The sequence below is a fragment of the Lytechinus pictus genome, unplaced genomic scaffold (assembly GCF_037042905.1).
Source record: "Lytechinus pictus isolate F3 Inbred unplaced genomic scaffold, Lp3.0 scaffold_20, whole genome shotgun sequence".
In the NCBI taxonomy this organism is placed as follows: Eukaryota; Metazoa; Echinodermata; class Echinoidea; order Temnopleuroida; family Toxopneustidae; genus Lytechinus; species Lytechinus pictus.
The window spans coordinates 2,864,093-2,883,862 of NW_026974141.1; the positions used below are offsets into that span (position 1 = coordinate 2,864,093).

Consider the following 19,770-nt stretch of genomic DNA (forward strand, 5'->3'; position numbering starts at 1 on the left):
TTTTTTTTTTGAACAAACAAGCATTTTATATGTTGACGTTGCTGGCCATCCATAGTTGCGATTGATTGAATCAATCATAACTCTTTGTAAAACGGGGCCCTGTTATGGTAAGAATACCCAATTTCTGTAACATGTACTATCAGACATGCTATCAGCCAATCAAATGAAGCAATTTGAGTAGATGAAAACTGTTAATGCAAATCTGTTATAACAAGGTTTATGACACCGGTCCAAAACTATGCAAGACATTAGTATATCTTCCAAGTGGAACCGAGTCAAACAGATATCTTTGGTCTAAATATACTATTACAGATTCTACTGTTATTTGAAATTTAAAAATAAAAGTATGATACAGGACATTGTCATATTGATACATCAGGGCCCCGTCTTTCAAAGAGTTACGATTGATCCAATCACGTGTAACTATGGAAAGCCATCAGTGTCATAATATTTTCTACAGCAAATTTGCAAAATGTCCTTTGTAAACAAAGGAGAGCACACCAAATTGTCAAGATATCAATGAATCTATGGATATACATTCATATCTATAATTTTTTTTTAACAAACATGTATTTATATGATGACTTTGCTGGCTTTCCATAGTTGCGATTGATCAGATCAATCGCGACTCTTTGTAAGACGGGCCCCAGATATGCCAGGGCCACTCTTACAAAGAGTTACGATTGATCCGATCAACACCAAATACATGGAAATCCATCAATGTCATATTTTTTTCTACAGGAAATCTGCACAATGTACTTTGTGAACAAAGAAAATAACATTGAATTGTTAAGAAAATGGTGAATGTATGAATATACATCATATCTAGAAAATGTTTGGAATAAACATACATTTCAAATGTTGACGTTACTGGCATTCCATGGTTGAGGTTGATCTGATCAATCACAATTCTTTGTGAGACGGGGCCCTGCTCTGGTATCAACCTACACTGCAAAAACTCTGGTGTTGATTTAACACCAGCCCGGAATCTATATATGTCCACTCCAGAGAAGTGTTAAACAACACCAGTTTCTTTTTGGTCTAACACCAGATAGGCGTTTATACAACACCAATTAGTATTAAAACCGCATCGGTTTGATTCCAAGCTGGTGTTGTTTCAATACTTCTCTGGTGTGGACATGTATAGATTCCGGGCTGGTGTTAAATCAACACCGGAGTTTTTGCAGTGTGCATGAGTTGGAAAGACAAAATGAAACAAGATGTATGGTAATTATGCCGTTATATTCAATCACAAATATTTCATTGGTGAAAATATTAAAATTAGGCAAATAATCAGTAGTTTGTAAGGAGCAAAAATATACAGTAAAATTGCTATCACTTTGTTATAATTACAGCCAGTATGTGGGGGTGTCTTGGTCTAGTGGTTATGACTCTGGTCTTTCAATCTGAGGGACGTGGGTTCGATTCCTAGTCATACTGTATTTTCCTTCAGCAAGTAATTTACTCAAAATGTGCTGCACTCGGCCCAGTAATTCCTCGAATGCTTTAGCGCCTATGTAGCCAAGCTAAAGTCGGGGTAATAATGTTATAGCAGGGTCCGCTGGGAGACCAGTTTTTTAAACTTAATGACTACCCTGGGTAAATATGCCATTATTATTATAGTAACAGCAAGTAATAGAGAAGAAAGACAGGGAGAGGGAAGTGAGACAAACAGTGACGTGACAGAGGGTAGAGAAGATTCAAAAGAAAAAAGAAAAGGTAATCAGAAAATCTTGTTATTTGTACATGTTGTATTTTATGATGATACATATATCAGGGGCCACAGAATCGTTTTGAAAGTGGGGGGGGGGGTGACCATGTAAAAACTTACAATCAGGGTCCTGTTACATAAAAGTATGGTAACTTTACCATGCAATGGTAACGTTACCATTACGGTAACTTTACCATGCAATGGTAACTTGCATGAAATCCTTGTTTCTGATTGGCTGTTCAAGATTGTCACAATGGTAGTTACAATCGGATGGCAAAGTTACCATAATAGTACCCTTTATTCAACTGGTCCAGATGATCATTTTTACATTTCTGTACACTGGTTTGGAAAAAAAGTGGGGGGGGGGGCTAACACCCACCCTCCCACCTCCCCTCCCCCGATTCCGCGGCCCCTGTATGTATATTTCAAAAACTTTCAGTTTTAATTGGATAAAAATAAGTAACTGGGACAGAGAAAAAGAGAGGGGGTGTAAGATACTACGAAGGCGTGTGTGTAATTCTCTCCATTACAAAATTTTCACTCCCTTGGAGTGGGAGCGCTGAGGTTGTAAAACACAATTTCGGACCATAGCAGATGATAGCACGGTGCAATATAATTTTTTTTGAATAACTTGCCCGACTGGGCAAGTAAATGTTTAAATAGTTGGAAAATACTTGCCCGACAATATATTTCACTTGCCCCCCAAAAAAATATTTCAAAACAAAGTACTACTACTACTATCCTCATTCGTGCCCTGTGGCACATAAGGCCTCCACGCTTTCTTTCCATTTTTGGCGGTCTCTAGCATTCCAACTCTTCCATCCGTAGGTATTTCTCTCCTTCTCTACAGTTCTCCTCCATGTTGTTTTTGGTCTACCCCTTTTCCTCCTGGATTCCATTTTAGAGCAGTGTAACAATGATGGTCATCTTGCATTCAGAGGACATGACAAAACAAAGTAAGGCGGTTTTATATACCATTGACCTTTTTTCATCCTTTTTTAAACATGAGCTGATGTAGCTTGAAATTGTGTTTTTTTTTTCAAAGTGATTTTTATCAAGAAAGAAAGAAAAATAAAAGAAAGAAAGAAAAATAAAAGAAAGAAAGAATGAAAGAAAGAAAGAAAGGAAGGAAGGAACTGAAAAAAAAAAGAAAAAGAAGGAAGGAAAGAAAGGAAGAACGAATAAAAAAGACAGGAAAGGAGAAGAAAGGAAGCAAAGAAAAAAGTTAAAAGAAAGAAGGAAGGAGTAATGAAAAATGATGTGAACTACAAAATAACAAAATTTAAATCTCAGAAGTTTGAAAATTTGACTCCAGATTGTTTCAGATTGTAATTTTAACGTTTTTTCACACGTTTATTGAAAAATAAAAACACCCTAGTCGGGGCCCCTGCCCGGGTCCCTGCTTGTTTGTCCTTTTATGTTTTGAAAACTGGATTTCTATCTTCAAGTGAGTAACTGAGCACATATTCTAAGTCTTGCTTTAATAGTACTCATATTTACACTATTGTTAGGCATAAATCACATTTTGTAAAAACAAACCAACAAAAAAATGTCCACTTTACTTTCTCGAAATTCGAAGCTATTAACTTCAGCAAATTATGTTGCGTTATGAAAGTAAATCATACTTAAATGGTGTCTTATAGCAGACAGAAATATGATTGCCTATAACAGATGCTTTTATTTCATCAATAATTTTAGCTACAAAGTCAAGAACAAATGTATCCTTAAAAAAGTCTAAATAGAATCAATCACCAACTAAGCTATGAACTTCCTGAATGAGCGGAGATAAATGTAAACAAATCGACCACGCCCATTTTATTCCTATCAAATCAGTCGGTTATTTCAGTCACAGGCCCCCAATCGCTTGAAAGTTGAACTGCTATCTTCATTATTTATACCATTGAAAATACGAGATGGCTTCTCCAGCGAAGACCCAAGCAACTCTGAAAAAAGACAAGAAAGAGGAGTCATTCCTCGACAAAGTCACAACAATAGGAAGGAAAAAGAAATCAAAGGAAGGTAATTTACGGGATGATCCTTTTTAAATGAGTATTCTGTCGGTATTTCGTGAAAAACTGGGAAGGCAATTACCAGCTATAGGTTTCGATTTTCGCATTCTTCACATTCGCTCCGACTGTCTCATCGCCTTTTGACTTAAGCCTCGTCCTCAGGCAGGGAGTGCGGGGATGCAAGCGAGTTCTCACTGCAAGCGTTGCCATTATTCTCGCGTTCACAGCCAACCCAAATTTTCATTTCATGAGGTAAATTTTGTCAAACGTTTGGCATTAGATCTATAATGAAATAAAGCATTTGCCGGTCCCTGCAAAATTCAGGTCAAGTCAATCTTGACATTCACATCACTAATGACAAGTCAATGTGAATGTCATTAGGCCTAGACCAAAAGCTTCGATCTCTGTTATGTTGGTTGTTCCGCTGAACTCCATTTTTGGCTCCACTCACCAAATACAGAGACCGAAGTTCTAGCTCGATCTGTAGTACTACAGGTACTCAATGGCCATATATTGTTTATGTATTAAGTTCGGTAAACAAGGGAAGTGGGAGTTGCGCGACAGCCGAAGTAAGTCCCTGTTTTTCCCCCTTTTAAGTTTATTTTTCCCTGTTTTGGTGCATTTCAGGCCAAAACTGAATAATAATCTTTATTATGGTACAGTTCTTTTTATATGTTTTTATGAAATAAAGACAAAAATCGATGAGCCCCGTCGGGGGGATTTTGCATTGTTAACCTCTGCCCCCTAATGGTTGCTGCACGATAGTGAGCCGTCTGTGTACGAGGAGAAATTAAAAAAAATTTAAATGTTAAAAAACTCCTCGAAACAGACGGCTGCCAGCTGTCTAGACGTTCATATGCTATAATAATCAATATAATGATTGTGGGCATTAACGGAAAGACGAGATAAACCACTCTTTCATTCACTGCCATTTATTTTGGTGGTAGGCCGAGTTACGTCTTTTCATTGACAATTCATGATTAGTATGGTGGTTAACCTGGACAGCTGCCTGGCCTTCTGTAGTGTTGAGTAATGGTAATGTTTTTAATTTGATTCAAAATTACTGTTTGAGCATATGCTCTACATATTTAGTTATTGGATATTAGAGGGCTTCTGACAAAGATGATATCCTGAAACTTTAGTTTCAGCCCATTCCATGCTTGAGAATGTGTTTTATATAAAAAGACAAAATTATGCAAATTTTATATTTTTATTGGGCACATGATCGAATTAAAATACATTTTCAATTGATATCCTTCAGACCAATGCTGTATTGAAATAGAATAGAGACATGCTCTTTTTGGGAATGTACCAAAACTAAAGACAAGCTTTAAAACTAGCTTTACACGAGGGTGAACTAACATATTTAGTTGTTTTATTTTGTTTTCTTCTACCCATAATTTATTTTTCTAATGATAATAATAATATGTGGTCGCATGTCATAAGGTGGTCCAATTTTGCGAACTGTAAAAATGGTCAAAAAAGTTATTTTTTAATATGTTTTATATGGTATTACCGTTCTTCAAATATCAAGGAGGATTTTATCCTAAAATACCTTTATTTTTTTCTGAAAATGACTAATTTATATCTAATTAATACATTAATGTCAATGTAAATTCAAATTTTCAAATGTGTTTTTCTCAAATTGGACCTTCTGCACATAAAATGGTGTAAAAAATTAATGCTACATTGGATCAGCCTAGTATTTTGCGGTTTTATTATTTGAACATCAATGCTTACATCCATAACAAAAAAATGGTAATCTGTTATTGCATGCACATCTAATTTTAACGATGTTTAATTTTGCACAAAAAAAATCACTACACCATGAATAGAAAAAAAAAGTTTTTTGCAATGATACAAGACATTAAAACAGTATAAATGAAGTTAAAAATTAAATAATTAACAAATTTTTGCTAAAATTCACTAATCAGATAGGTTGCAGATTTGAGCTAACATGCACATGTAGCTAATTCTTGAATATTTTCAAAGTTGTCAAATTTGAATAAAACTTAGTTGTTCTTTATATTGAAACTGACTAGCAAAATGAGATTGACAGTCAGTATACATGTACATGTTTATATTATGACATACATTGTAATAGAATATATTATGGCATAATAATACATTTTAGTTGTTATTTAAGTTAATTAACTTAACATAATTTACCTGCATGCCTATATCTATTTTATGAATCTGTACAACTTAAAAGTGATGCCTATAGTCTTTAAATAATTCTAAAGTGAAATTAGACCCAATCTATATTGAAATTAAAAGAAATTAGGGGGAAAAAGGGTTGTTGAATGTATATATTGGCTAACTGTTTCCTACTTCATCGAGTATATTGTTTAGGCAGATCATTAATAATTTAACTGTATAGGGACATTGATATAGTTCCAAAAGTTTGTTTTTGACAATAAATGAACTTTATTTGTTTAAGTAGTGACATTTAACTCAACAAATGCTTTAAATGAACAAAAATCATGAGTTAAGTATCACATTTCAACATATTATCACTGCATCCACCGGCTCCGCCACCCCTGCAACTTCAAACTTAATGTGCTGTAGTTTTTGTTGCTGATATTATATTGATCTAATTTATAGTAATATATAATTAGCCTATAGTTCTAGCTTCAAAATGAGACTTTACACAACAAATTTGGCCATGGGGCTATGATGTACATGAAGCTACAATTTATCCACAGCACTGCATGGAAATTTGTTCATCCGCCACCCTTTTTGCATACTGAACTTATGAAATGCGACCATATAGCATTTATGAGGTGCCGATTTATCTAGTTTCCTATTCAATGGCGCACTATATATTACCCTGGCTGTAGCTCCAGCTGCTAAGGGGCTTGGTGCATTCAAGGAATTAATCCTGCCGGGTACCCATTCACCCATTCTCTGTCTTTTTTTCAGATGATATCAATGATATTGGAAGACATGCCTTGGATTCACCTGCCAATCCTGTCGATATCAATCCAGAAACATTTGTCATGGGTGAGTAATTGGAGTTTTATAGAAAAGGGATTATATTTACCGTTTTGCTCAGAATAGTTTTAGTTTATCTATCACGAAAGCCAAACTCCTCTGAATTGCTTTCTAAGATGATGGTGATGATTATAATGATGATGATGATGATGGTGGTGATGATCATGGTGATGATGATGATGTTGATGATGATGATAATGATGATAATGATGATGATGAGCATGATGCATGATGATGATGATGATGAGCATGATGCATGATGATGATGATGTTGGTGATGATGATGATGATGATGATGATGATGATGATGATGACAATGATGGTGATGATGTTGGTGGTGATGATGATGTTGGTGATTAGGATGATGATGATGGCAATGATGTTGGTGATGATGATGATGTTGGTGATGATGATGATGATGGTGATGATGATGATGATGATGATGACGATGGTGATGATGATGTTGGTGATGATGATGTTGGTGATGGCAATGATGTTGGTGATAATGATGATGATGATGATGATGATAGCGATGATGATGATGGCGATGATGATGATGATGGTGATGGTGATGGTGATGATGATGATGATGATGGTGATGATGATGATAGCGATGATGATGATGGCGATGATGATGATGATGATGATGGTGATGGTGATGACTATGATGATGATGATGGTGATAATGATGATGATCATGGTGATAATTGATGTTGATGGTGCCATTTATCTGTAAGACATCCAAGATGCTGGTCTCAATCACATGTACAGTTGCCTGAAAAGAATTTGTGGTTAAAAAGGATTGATGTTGAAGTATAGAACTTAGGGAACCAAGATATTGGTAAAACTTTGAAATGGGTGGTGGCCTGAATTAAGAGGGAGATTTAGGTAACATTTATTTCTAGTCTTTAATCTGCCTAAACTAGAAGGGGCCAGACTTGACTAGCATTCATGCTATTTCTGGTTCCTATTATCCTTGCTTTTCTATGTATTCACAACTGATTGGCTGTAAACTTGTAAATTGTTATTATCATTGCATTGGATAATGAATAAATTCATTCATACTTAATAGAATATTAAATGTAATATCATGTCAGTGCCATGCAATTGAAAGTCCGGATGTACAATATAGAAGCTACTTTATTACTGACAATAATATCTTCAAGCTCTACATTGTCGATAACAGGATGAGAGTGTCATTCACTTCCTGTTTGTACAAACTGTGATAGCATTCAGGTCAAAGGTCGCAGTGGTAGCAGGAATTCCAATATACTTTGTCGGTGACAAAACATTTGCTCAGGAATGCGACAATTGCTCCAGTCTAGAGTTAGGATTGTAATAGAGTTTTTTGGTTCAGAATAATGTTAAGATTAGGATTTTGGTTTATTTACTTTTGGAGGTTAGGTTTCATGTTTGGGTTATTGCTCCGATTTTCCACCGGAGCAAATGTCATTAAACCATTTTGTTGCTACAAGTAAAACTTGGGATTGTTTTGTTAACTCCCAAGATAATGTGTATTATTTGTATAATATTTCATCATTGATATGCATATTTTGTTTGTTTTTATTTGTCCTTCACAGAGGAAGGTGAAGAACGGTCGATGATAGAACCTGACTCTAGGGATTCCCCTAAAGTCAAAGAGCTTATTGAAGTAAGTTTACCTGCATGAAATGTTAAGACTGATTGCATCCACTTGGTTTACTAACAGATTTCCCAGTTCTAAGATTTTCTAACATTGTCATGGCTAAATACTATCGATTTGGTCTAATTAACCATCACATGATCTCATATTCTATGTGTATAATGCCTCATCTACAGGTGAAATATTTTGCACATTGTCAATGAAAATTTGATTCATATCATTAACAGTTCATTTAAAATTACATGATATTTTTGCAATTACTTTATAAAAATTGGATCGGCCCATAGCTTTATGCAGCCAGGAGAAGAAAAAAAAAATTAATAATAAGTAAAAAAATAATAAAATCATTAAATAAAGGGTGAGAATGAGCTTGCCAGTGACTAAAGGTAATTGCTCACACTGCCATTTTTTGGGAAAGATATATACGATTCAGGCTGCTCTTGTAGTACTCCCCCACACCTCAACGCCATAAGTGAGATGTGGCTCTATAAAAACTTTGTATAACAATATCAAAGTAAATTTGGGTACAAAATGTCGTAACCGAAACAAAATTCCTATTTTCTTACGTATACTTGAGTTAATCGCTATCTTTACAATAACAGAGTCTTGTTTGAACTCATAACCTTGTATTGAAATGCAAAAGTCACAACCACTACACTATGAACATTTCTTCTTCTTCTTCTTCTTGTGTGTAAATAATAAGTAAGAAATAATAAAGGCACGATAACTGAAAAAAGGGTTTCCTTCATGAAAGTGTGTATTAATTTTAAAACAGATTTAATATTGCACTATATAATAGAGAAAGCAGATTCCGTGAACATGGAAATTCCATCCTCTGGGTATTTATGTTGTTTACTCTCTTTACTGCGATTCTGACACTCTTTCACTCTCTTTCATTTCATTAGGTTTTAATCAGATGGATCAATGAAGAAATGAAAGAACAGAGGATAATAGTACGAGATCTTGAAGAGGATCTTTACGACGGTCAGATCCTAGGCAACCTTGTTGGTACGTGATCTACATTATAATTGGGGCTGTTCTGCTTTCACACATATTGGTATGGCGGCCACCCTTCTTCTGCTAGTACACAATGTTTGAATACAAAATAATCCATAATTATTTATTTGATTGACTTTCTTTCTTTTGTTTATAAAACTGCTTTATCTTCAAGATTTGCACTTGTTGCATCACATGTGTGATGTTTTTTCATAATTTTTTTTTACTTATATATAAATGTAGCAGAAAAGAAATCAAACAAACAAAACAAAATACCATTATTGCCTATTGGCAATGATGTACCAACCAAAGCTGTCCAGCCCCTATAAGCTATAAGCCATTTTATTGCTTTGATGGGTTAAAATATAATTTATTTATCATGTATTAAATAGAAGTTGGAAGATTATTAGTATTATATGTGGAATATATTGTGCGTCTCTGTAGGAACAATGCATTGTTTAGTTCAAAATGGAGCTGTGGATCATAATCGAATAATTGGCTGAAATCTATCAAATGACCTGACATTTGTTTTAGCGACAGGAAAATTTGCTAATGACTTGGACGAGTAATAAGTTTTATTGATCTGCCATTGTTTTTTTAGATGAGGATGGTTTATCAAATCACAAGGATCCACATCACTATCTTATAAAACAAATAATGCACATCATTTTGCTCAGCCATTAGTATGAATGCACACATTTGTTGCCTTTGAAACGCATGTTAGAACTCTCCTGCTCCTGCTGTACACAGCTCCATTCGCCGACTCAAGCCAGCCTTCTCTCATTTATTCAAGCCTCTATCGTCTCTCCAACCCCACCAGCCTCCTACTCAAGCAACTCACCTACTACTCAAGCTTTCCACTCCTGGTTTACAGTCCTTTTAAGGACTATACTCACTCCGAAAAGAATACTCTACTTCCCAACCTCCAATTTCTCGCCTTTCTATTAATTTATCTTCTTTCTCTATCTTATAAAACAAATAATGCACATCATTTCGCTCAGCCATTAGAATAAATGCACACATTTGTTGCCTTTGAAACGCATGTTAGAACTCTCCTGCTCCTGCTCGACACAGCTCCATTCGCCGACTCAAGCCAGCCTTCTCTCATTTATTCAAGCCTCTCTCGTCTCTCCAACCCCACCAGCCTCCTACTCAAGCAACTCACCGTGCCTACTACTCAAGCTTTCCACTCCTGGTTTACAGTCCTTTTAAGGACTATATACTCACTCCGAAAAGAATACTCTACTTCCCAACCTCCAATTTCTCGCCTTTCTATTAATTTATCTTCTTTCTCTATCTTATAAAACAAATAATGCACATCATTTTGCTCAGCCATTAGAATGAATGCACACATTTGTTGCCCTTGAAACGCATGTTAGAACTCTCCTGCTCCTGCTCTACACAGCTCCATTCGCCGACTCAAGCCAGCCTTCTCTCATTTATTCAAGCCTCTCTCGTCTCTCCAACCCCACCAACCTACTACTCAAGCTTTCCGCTCCTGGTTTCCAGTCCTTTTAAGGACTGTACTCACTCCGAAAAGAATACTCTACTTCCCAACCTCCAATTTCTCGCCTTTCCATCAATTTATCTTCTTTCTCTATCCACTTTTATCCCAGTCCTTCCTGGACTTTACACATGGTGTACCAGAAACTGATTCCACGATGTTATTAGTATTCTAACGGTACCCTGTGCGTATAATTCTTCATAATGCCCTGCATGATGTGCATTATTTAATATACTAAAAATGTTCATATTTATACCTTCGTGTTTAGAAAAATTGGCAGGGATCAAGTTTGAAGTACGAGAGGTGATGCAGTCCGAGATCTTCCAGAAACAAAAAATCAAGTCCATCTTGGATTACGTCAACAAACTCCTTAACCTACCTAGATGGAATAAGGACAAATGGAGCGTGGATGGTGAGTGAATAAGTTTGCCTGATGTTACTGTCACACCAGTGAAACCAACTCCAAATTGACCGATTTTATGTCGTTGGAAATAACATTTCATTTCATTTAAGAGAATGTTTCATTTCATTTAAGAGAATGTTTAGAAGAACTTGTAATTTATAAATCACTTGCGGAACATCCACTGTTGTGCGTATTTTGTGTTAGCATGACCTTGATGATTTGGTGTATATTATCAGTATTTTCAAGATGTCGTTCTTAGTTAATTTGATTTATTGATATTTGATTATAGGTCAAACGAGTGCCCGTCTGCGTTTTGTTTGCTGCTAAGTTTGTTAATGTTTCGTTTTACATTCAAATCCTAATGTGAATCTTAATGCTGTAACATTCTGTACATACGTTATGCATTTTGTAAATATGTTTATTGTTATTCAGGGCCCCATGGAAGACCACTACTTATTGGTGAATGGGTTACCCTGTCAAAATATCAGAAATAAATAAATAAATAAATGTAGTAGATTTGGTCGGTCTGGAGTTGGGTTAACCAATGTGACTGACACAATACTTGATACTTGATGGAGTAATCCCTTTGGCAGCTCATACGGAAGCTATGCTGGGATGATGAATAAAGTGAGCCACTGGAAGGAGTGTTACGAAGTGCACAAATGGTTATGGATCGGTATAGCAATTTGTATGTACAGTAAAACATGCAAGTAGATTGGACAACCAAGTTTGCCTTGTGCAAATTCATACCGACAAAGAAATACCAACAGAGACACATTTCTTTGTGAAGAATCCACATTTCTAATGACAGAGATTATTAAATCCTTTATTGCTATAGTTGTTAAGGTTGCTCTGATTAATCAAAATATGCTATATCAAGCAATGTTAAATTATTTGCTTTGCGGATGATAGGAGTATAAGATTGGAGCCTTATCATGGAAGGCAATTAAAAAAAAAAAATTCTCTGTGAAAGTGCACTCATTTGTTACTTCATAACGTGGAGGGGGATTCTTCAGATTATAATTTCTTGTAGCTATCTTTACAATCACGGAGTCTTGTTTGAGCTCATAACCCTCGTATTGAAATGCAAAAGTCACAACCACTGCACTCTAAACATTTCTTCTTCTTTGTCTTCTTCTCCTTCTCCCTCTTCCTCCTCCTCTTCTTCTTCTTCTTTTTTTCTCCTTCTGTCTTTGTCTTCTTCTTCTCCTCCTCCTTCTTCTTCTTCTTCTTCTTCTTCTTCTCCTTCTTCTTCTTCTTCTTCTTCTTCTTCTTCTTCTTCTTCTTCTTCTTCTTCTTCTTCTTCTTCTTCTTCTTCTTCTTCTTCTTGTTCTTCTTCCTCTTCTTCTCCTCCTCCTCCTTCTTCTTCTCCTCCTTCTCCTCCTTCTTCTCCTCCTCCTCCTTCTACTCCTCCTCCTCCTTCTCCTTCTTCTCCTTCTTCTCCTTCTTCTCCTCCTCCTCCTTCTCCTCCCCCTCCCTTCCCTTTCCCCCTCACCCTCCTCCCCCTCCCCCTTCTGCTATAATCTTCAAAGGGCTCTGCAGGATATCTCGAAAATGAAATTTAACTTGGATGCATGTTATGGCGAGGAGTGAAGGGTGTTTTCAGAGTGGGTTTGCAATAGCTTTCACTTTAATGTTTGTATTATTTGTTAAATTTTTATTTTTCTTCTTCTTCTTCTCCCCCTCCTTCTCCTTCTCCTCCTTCTTCCTTCTTCTTCTGCTTCTTCTTCTCCTTTTTCTTCTCTTTCTCCTACTTCTTCTTCTTCTTCTTCTCCTCCTCCTCCTCCTCCCCCTCCCTTCCCTTTCCCCCTCACCCTCCACCCCCCTCCCCCTTCTGCTATAATCTTCAAAGGGCTCTGCAGGATATCTCGAAAATGAAATTTAACTTGGATGCATGTTATGACGAGGAGTGAGGGGTATTTTCGAAGTGGGTTTGCAGGAGCTTTCACTGTAATGTTTGTATTATTTCTTGTATTTTTTGTTTCATCTTGCAGCTATCCATTCACGCAACCTCGTGGCCATCCTCCATCTCCTAGTCGCTCTTGCCTTCCACTTCAAAGCCCCCATTATGATCCCCGAGTTCGTCATCGTCAAGGTGGTCGTCGTTCAGGTATGAAAGCTTGTTGTTAAAGCAAAAGGTGGTGGAACGTCTGACTACATCAATAGAAGTGTAGGGGCCCTTTCATCCATTTACTAAATGTTCCCCCAAACCACCACTTTAATAGTCTTTGAATTCTTTGATCCATGCCTCTTGCAAAGCAATTTTTTTTTTAAAGAATTGTTCCAATGGTCATATTGTCATTTCTCCATTTTCAATTCGAATCAAAGTCTGAAAATGTGTTACATTCCAGTACTTCTACAGTATGGCCTTGATATTAAGCAAATAATCACCGTTGGTGAAAGTGATGGACAAATTATCACTTATGAGGCAAGCTGGATGTAGCTATCTTTCCAGGGCGAAGCTGAGAAAAGATGGCGGGTACATCCAGTTTGCCGAGAAAGTGATACAGTAGTTTGCCTTGTCACCTGAAATCAAGAGATGATGATATGCTTTTATTCCGCATTGAGAGCTACTATAAACAAAGAAACCAATATCAATACTTCTCTATAAGATTTTATTTTAAATCAAGGTTTCCTTTGAAAAAAAAATGCTTGTTTAATGCTAGCACGTATTTGTGATATGTGCGCAAGCATCCGAGGTCTTGCTCCTACAAGATTTATTGTGACCTCACAAAGGAACTTTGCCATCACAACAAAACAATCAAGGGGCAATGCACTTTTTGCGCGTATGTACACTGCATGCGCCCATCTAGATCCTGCACGATCGTCACTGCAGATGATGGACAAAAAAAAATTGAGTGACAAAATTTGCGCGTACTCAAATTATATGGGCTGAAAAAGATCAGCAAAACAAAAAAGGTCCGTCACTGTGAGTGATAATTGATGGGGAAACTACCCTTTATCACATGACTGACTTCTGACCAATCCTATAGCAAGATTCTTAATATCCATTTGCCACTCTTTACCCTGGTGTAAATGAGTACCGGGAGGGAGGAGTTGCTTGTATGCAGGTAAATCAGGGTGATATGGACGTGAATTGAGCTTATAGTTTGGTGGATACAAACACTTTTTAGATTATAATACATTTATACATTATGCTTGCTTATAGTGTTGACCACTTAGCAAGGCGGGTGCTATGCACTCCGCATATCAATGAATAGCTCCTGCAAGATTTTCAATATCGTCATCATCATTTAGATAAAAAATTAGTTTCATAAATATTTTCTTACAGAAAAAAGATGGAATGCTGCAAACATCGAGAGTAGAGGAAGAAATCACAGCAACAAATGAGTGAGTATTTATCTCAATTATCTTCTCTTTTCTCTCTTTTTGGGATATACAATTTGTTATAATATCCCTGTATTTACTTATTCAGAGAAATCTCCCACATTCCTTATTCATTCTACATTTTCTCTCAAAGCAAATTCCATTTTCAAGTTCATATGTGTAGTTTGGCATGATACAGAGCTGCCAAGTAGTACGATTTTTCCGTATTCAGTACGTTTTTGCAACCAAAATACGGCAGTACGTTTTTTCTTTAAAAAATATGTTTTTTGTCTGTTCGGGCGCCGGGACTCAAGGGCCTGGAGCCACCAAGAGTCGGGTAGTTTTCAATCATTTTGTAAAAACCAGGGTGAAGATATACACAAGTTTCAATGTTTTTTTTTTTCATCTGCAAGAGCAGTGCACATTTTAGCTTGCATGCAGCTTGAGCGCCGTGATGGGCGAGTGCGCCAAGCATTTTATTATGAAATACACTTTTTTGGGGAAAAATACAAAATATTTATCTCACACGGTAAAAATACTGATTTTTTTGTCAAAATACTGATTTTGGGGGATAAGAATACTGAAAATGCAAAATACAACTTGGCAGCTCTGATGATAGTAGAGCCCTGCAACATAAAAAGATACAATTAATTGTATGATTGATTATAACTGTTAGTCTATGGCAAGCCATGTACAACAAAATCATCAATTGTGAATTTTGATCTTTTTATGTTACCGGGGCCTCGGATTTGTATGCAGTTATTTCTAAACAAATCGTTTGAATTTCTATTCATGTGTTTGCATGATATTAGTAATGATTGGTCGTAGTTGGTGTGCGTAAAATCATACGAACTGCTTTATGAAATACCATCCTTCTTGCATTTAGAATCATATTTCAGAGGTCATAATTCTTTCCAAGGTTTTCTTCCCTCAGTAACTTTCCCCATAGTAGCAAATATATATTTTTTTACCATGTAGATTTAGTATGTGCTGATATGCAAGAAAAAAAAAGCAACGGCCCGAATTCACAAAGGCGGTTTAGGCAGATTTCATGTATAAATTATCATTATTTTACCTGGTGTATAAAACCAAAATTCAAATATTGATTCATGCTTGTGTCACAGTGCGCTAAATTGATGCCTGTTGCCATGGTGGAGTACGCTATTTTATTAATGAACAGTGGACTCATTAATTCAAAACTTTAGTCATTACAGCTTTTACCTGAAAGAAGCATTTATATCTAGATAAACAGCATGTGATCTGGGTCTAGAAGTTGCTATTATAATTTGTGATGTTTATTGACTGTCCTTGCCTAACTCTATAATATATTATAAAAAAATCATTTGAAAAATATTTGCTTACATACAAGTCTTTGGCATATGCTCTGTGTTGTAAAGTTACATTTGTAATGTGTGAGAGATAACCCATGTATATCAACTATTCTCGCCTAATTTTTCAAAGTGAAAAGATGAATTATTTGCTTACGCACAGGTCTGTGGCAAGCGATCTGTGTCGTAAAGTTGCCTTGATAATGCGTGAGGGATATACCGTGCTTATGAACTATCCTTGCCTAATTATTTAACGAGAAAAGATGAATTATTTGCTTACGTACAGGTCTGTGGCATGCGATCTGTGTTGTAAAGTTGCTGTGATAACGTGTTCGGGATATACATGTACGATGTTTACCGTGTTTATCAACTGTTGTCGCCTCATTTTTAACATGAAAAGATGAATTATTTGCTCACACACAGGTCTGTTGCTTGGTTTCATGTAGAACAATGCAGGTATACCAGATTAAAAAAAATAAAAATAAAAGGCTTCTATTTATATAGCATTCAGAGACTCCAACTCTCCCGCTTTTGCTGGGAAATCTTCCACTTTCAGTAAATCCTCACAGATTCCCTCCTCTCCCACCAAAAATGTAAGTTTTCCCACTCTAGCTTTGTATCACTGCGTGTCTCTCGTCAGATAATGCCCTTTCTTAAAATTTTAAATAGATATATGTAGTTATCAGGCTTGAAATTTCATGATTTTTCAGAGCAAAGCCACTGTTCTGCAGGGCACATATCTATTTTACAGCACAAATGGCCGAAATGAAAAAAAAACAGGGCATAACAAATTTCCAAAGCCTATAGATGAGAGGGGCATCACAGCCAGTCAACAGTGCTTCTATGGACATGGCTTTCAAGGGCCATAGATTACTATAATTTAAGCCCTGGCTTATCAATATATGATATGTCATTTAAATTTGTTTAAAAATACAAAACAAACCAGATCAGGGGCCCGTTTCATAAAGAGTTACAACTGTTGTAATTTTGCCACTATTGTAGCTTCCGTGGTATACTTGATTTTGATTGGCTGCTGTGCCCTGTTACCATGGTAGTCGCCATAATGACAACTATAGTTGTAATTCTTTATGAAATGGGCCCAAGGCCAAAATAGTACCAGAGAATGTCTACTGTATGTATAAGCCTGGAGTTTGAAATAGGGGACATTACACTATTGTGCGTATGATTTGTGCACCTTTGCGCGAATGACTGCACATACGATTTGATCTTTGCACGATCAATCAATTCAAATGTCAAGTTTGTGAGGAATTCCAAGCTGAAGAGTCTCCCATTAATAGCTAAGCTTGGAGTTGGAGTTTCTGATCATCATTATCTGCAAAATCATAACCATCGCTCATGTTGAACTAACAAAACGAACATACCATTATTACCGGGCTACATGTATCTGCATGTCATGGAAATTTGAGTTTCTAAAATTTCGGATACCAGTTGTCGGGGACACCAGGGCCCCGTCTTACAAAGATTTACGATTGATCCGATCAATCGCAACTATGGAAATCCATCAGTGTCATAATTTTTTTCTACAAAAAACTTGCACAATGTCCTCCCTAGATGCAAAGAGAAACGCAGTGAACTTTCAAGAAAACAATGAATGCATGCATATACATCATAGCTAGAAAATATTTTGAACAAACATGCACAATAGATGTTGACGTTGCTGGCCGTCCATAGTTACGATTGATCTGATCAATCGTAACTCTTTGTAAGACGGGGACATCAATGGTGACTTGATAATTGTTCATTAATTCAAGTGCATGTATGAAGGATTTACAATAATTTCTGGAAAGTGTTTCATCTCAAGCAATTAAAGGGGAATCCAGCCTTGGCAATAAAATGTTATGTTGGGAAGGAGAAAAATAAATTAAACAGAATGGTGAAAGTTTGAAAGAAATCGAACAAGCAATAAGAAAGTTATAGCTGCTTTAAAATTGAGATCACTTATACTATGTAGATTTCAAATTGGCAACTGGGTAAGTAAATTATGACAAGGGGCAAGGACAACTTTCCCATAGGCCATGTACTTTATTATCAGGGATTTGTGGTTCTCTCCTAAGTATCCATTCCCCTGGGGCAGTAATCTAAATATAACCCAGGTAGTATATTGTTTTATGTCCTCATGAAAGAAAAATATAATTTGAAATAAAACTTTGGGGGAAAATGACATTTTAGCCATAATATGTACTGGAGTACATGAAAGACTAGTCCTTGCCTTACATCACTATGACATCCCATATGCGGCCAATTTGAAGTCTCCATGGGTATAGTGATTACCTATATTTACAACTTTAAAAAATTTATAACTTTCTTGTTGTGTGTCCAATATTGTTCAAACTTTCACCTATCAACTTGTCTGATTTTTCTTTTCCTTATAAAATTAAGTTTTTATTTGGGTTGGATTCCCCTTTAAGAGCAGCGCTTAGAATTTCACATGAGACACTTTAATTTCAATTACCATATACATTAAAGGCAAGAATAGATGATTTTAGGGCATACATGAAAACAGTGCCATACATGTATACGAGAAAGATTTAGAAATGAAGGGGCTTCAGATATATATACATGTAGATAAAGGAGCATTTGTCTTTTTCTTTTTTTCATTTCTGAAATTGGAAAATGCTGTTGCTTTATTTATTTTCATCAATTATCCAACGTTTATTCATACATGCCATAATGAATTTGATCAGTGTCATTTTTCACGTTTGATACCATTACAAATATATGAGAATAGTAAATGAGAGAGAAAACATTTTGTTAAAGTACACATATATGTACATGTAGTCTGCAGATTAAAACTCATTTTAAAGTTGTTATTTTGTTTTACCAGTAGTGTTTTAGAATAAAAAAATAAAACAATTTTGGCATGATTTTATGTTCATAGAATGTTAAATTTTATGTTCAAATTATAGAAAAGAGAAGATCACATTGCAATATACTTTTTGAATTATGAAAAAAAATCAATCTTGCAGCAGTAGTAAATTGAAAGAAAAATAAAAGTAGTCAAAGTAGAAATAGATACTTAATAAGGCTTGAAAATTATCCAGTAATTCAGTTTTGTTTCCAATTTAGTAAGTTATCATGATAAGTTGATTAATTGTACATGTAAATTAGATTCTAGCATACATGTACAATTAGTTAAAATAGATTCAGTGATAATATGTTTTATTTTTCATGCATATTGTTTTTCTCATAATTTGATTTATTTCAGGGGATGGGGTATTTATGTTTCACTTTCAAATATAAATGCTATGATTTGGTAGCATTATGTTGTCTAATGCATGGCAGATGAGTTGCAAAATGGAATATTGTTTGTATTTTTTATATGATAGGCCCAAATTGAAATATCTAAAAAGGTATTTTTTAGGCATTTTTAAGACCATGCAAAAAGCCATTCATGTAATCCAAAGGAATAAATTTTGTCTTTGCCGAGATATGAATGATAAAATTATACATGAAGAAAAGCTAAGATTCAAACTTTAATTTTGTATGCTTGAAGACTTAACTGGCCAATTGCGGTATTTTTTTCGCAGTTCACATTCAGCTGTCAGAAACATGTTTGTAAAGATACATATAGGTTGTTTCTAAAAAGTGTAACATTTACTTCTTGTACAGTGAAAAATGCATGTATATTTTTAATAAGACATCTTGTGTTTAGTAATATTTCGAAGGATATCCCCTTTCAGCTAACAACTATTCTTCAAGCTAAGGGCCCTGCGATGTACATCTGTGTCATCATAGTTTTGCCTTTTCCAGTCATATTAGAAAAGCATAACATTTTATAGAGAAATTTGTTACTTTTATTTTTTTTTCATGATTTCCATATGATTTATATGGCATG

The 19,770-nt window shown here is 35.6% G+C and overlaps 1 protein-coding gene across 4 annotated transcripts in view; it reads left to right on the forward strand.

The window, feature by feature from the left end:
- Positions 1 to 3,542: 3,542 nt before the first annotated feature.
- Positions 3,543 to 19,770, forward strand: part of LOC129283241 (beta-parvin-like) — a 31,495-nt gene continuing 15,267 nt past the window's right edge. The window contains exons 1-8 of one of the 4 annotated variants that reach the window (XM_064114727.1): positions 3,599 to 3,730; positions 6,643 to 6,723; positions 8,295 to 8,365; positions 9,262 to 9,364; positions 11,125 to 11,268; positions 13,254 to 13,369; positions 14,552 to 14,610; positions 16,338 to 16,370. In XM_064114727.1, the coding sequence (XP_063970797.1) occupies positions 3,625 to 3,730; positions 6,643 to 6,723; positions 8,295 to 8,365; positions 9,262 to 9,364; positions 11,125 to 11,268; positions 13,254 to 13,369; positions 14,552 to 14,610; positions 16,338 to 16,370 (713 nt within the window). In that variant the 5' untranslated portion in view covers positions 3,599 to 3,624. Of the gene's footprint in view, positions 3,731 to 6,642; positions 6,724 to 8,294; positions 8,366 to 9,261; positions 9,365 to 11,124; positions 11,269 to 13,253; positions 13,370 to 14,551; positions 14,611 to 16,337; positions 16,371 to 19,770 lie in introns of all 4 variants that reach the window. The other 3 variants (XM_064114726.1, XM_064114729.1, XM_064114728.1) reach the window with 3 other exon arrangements.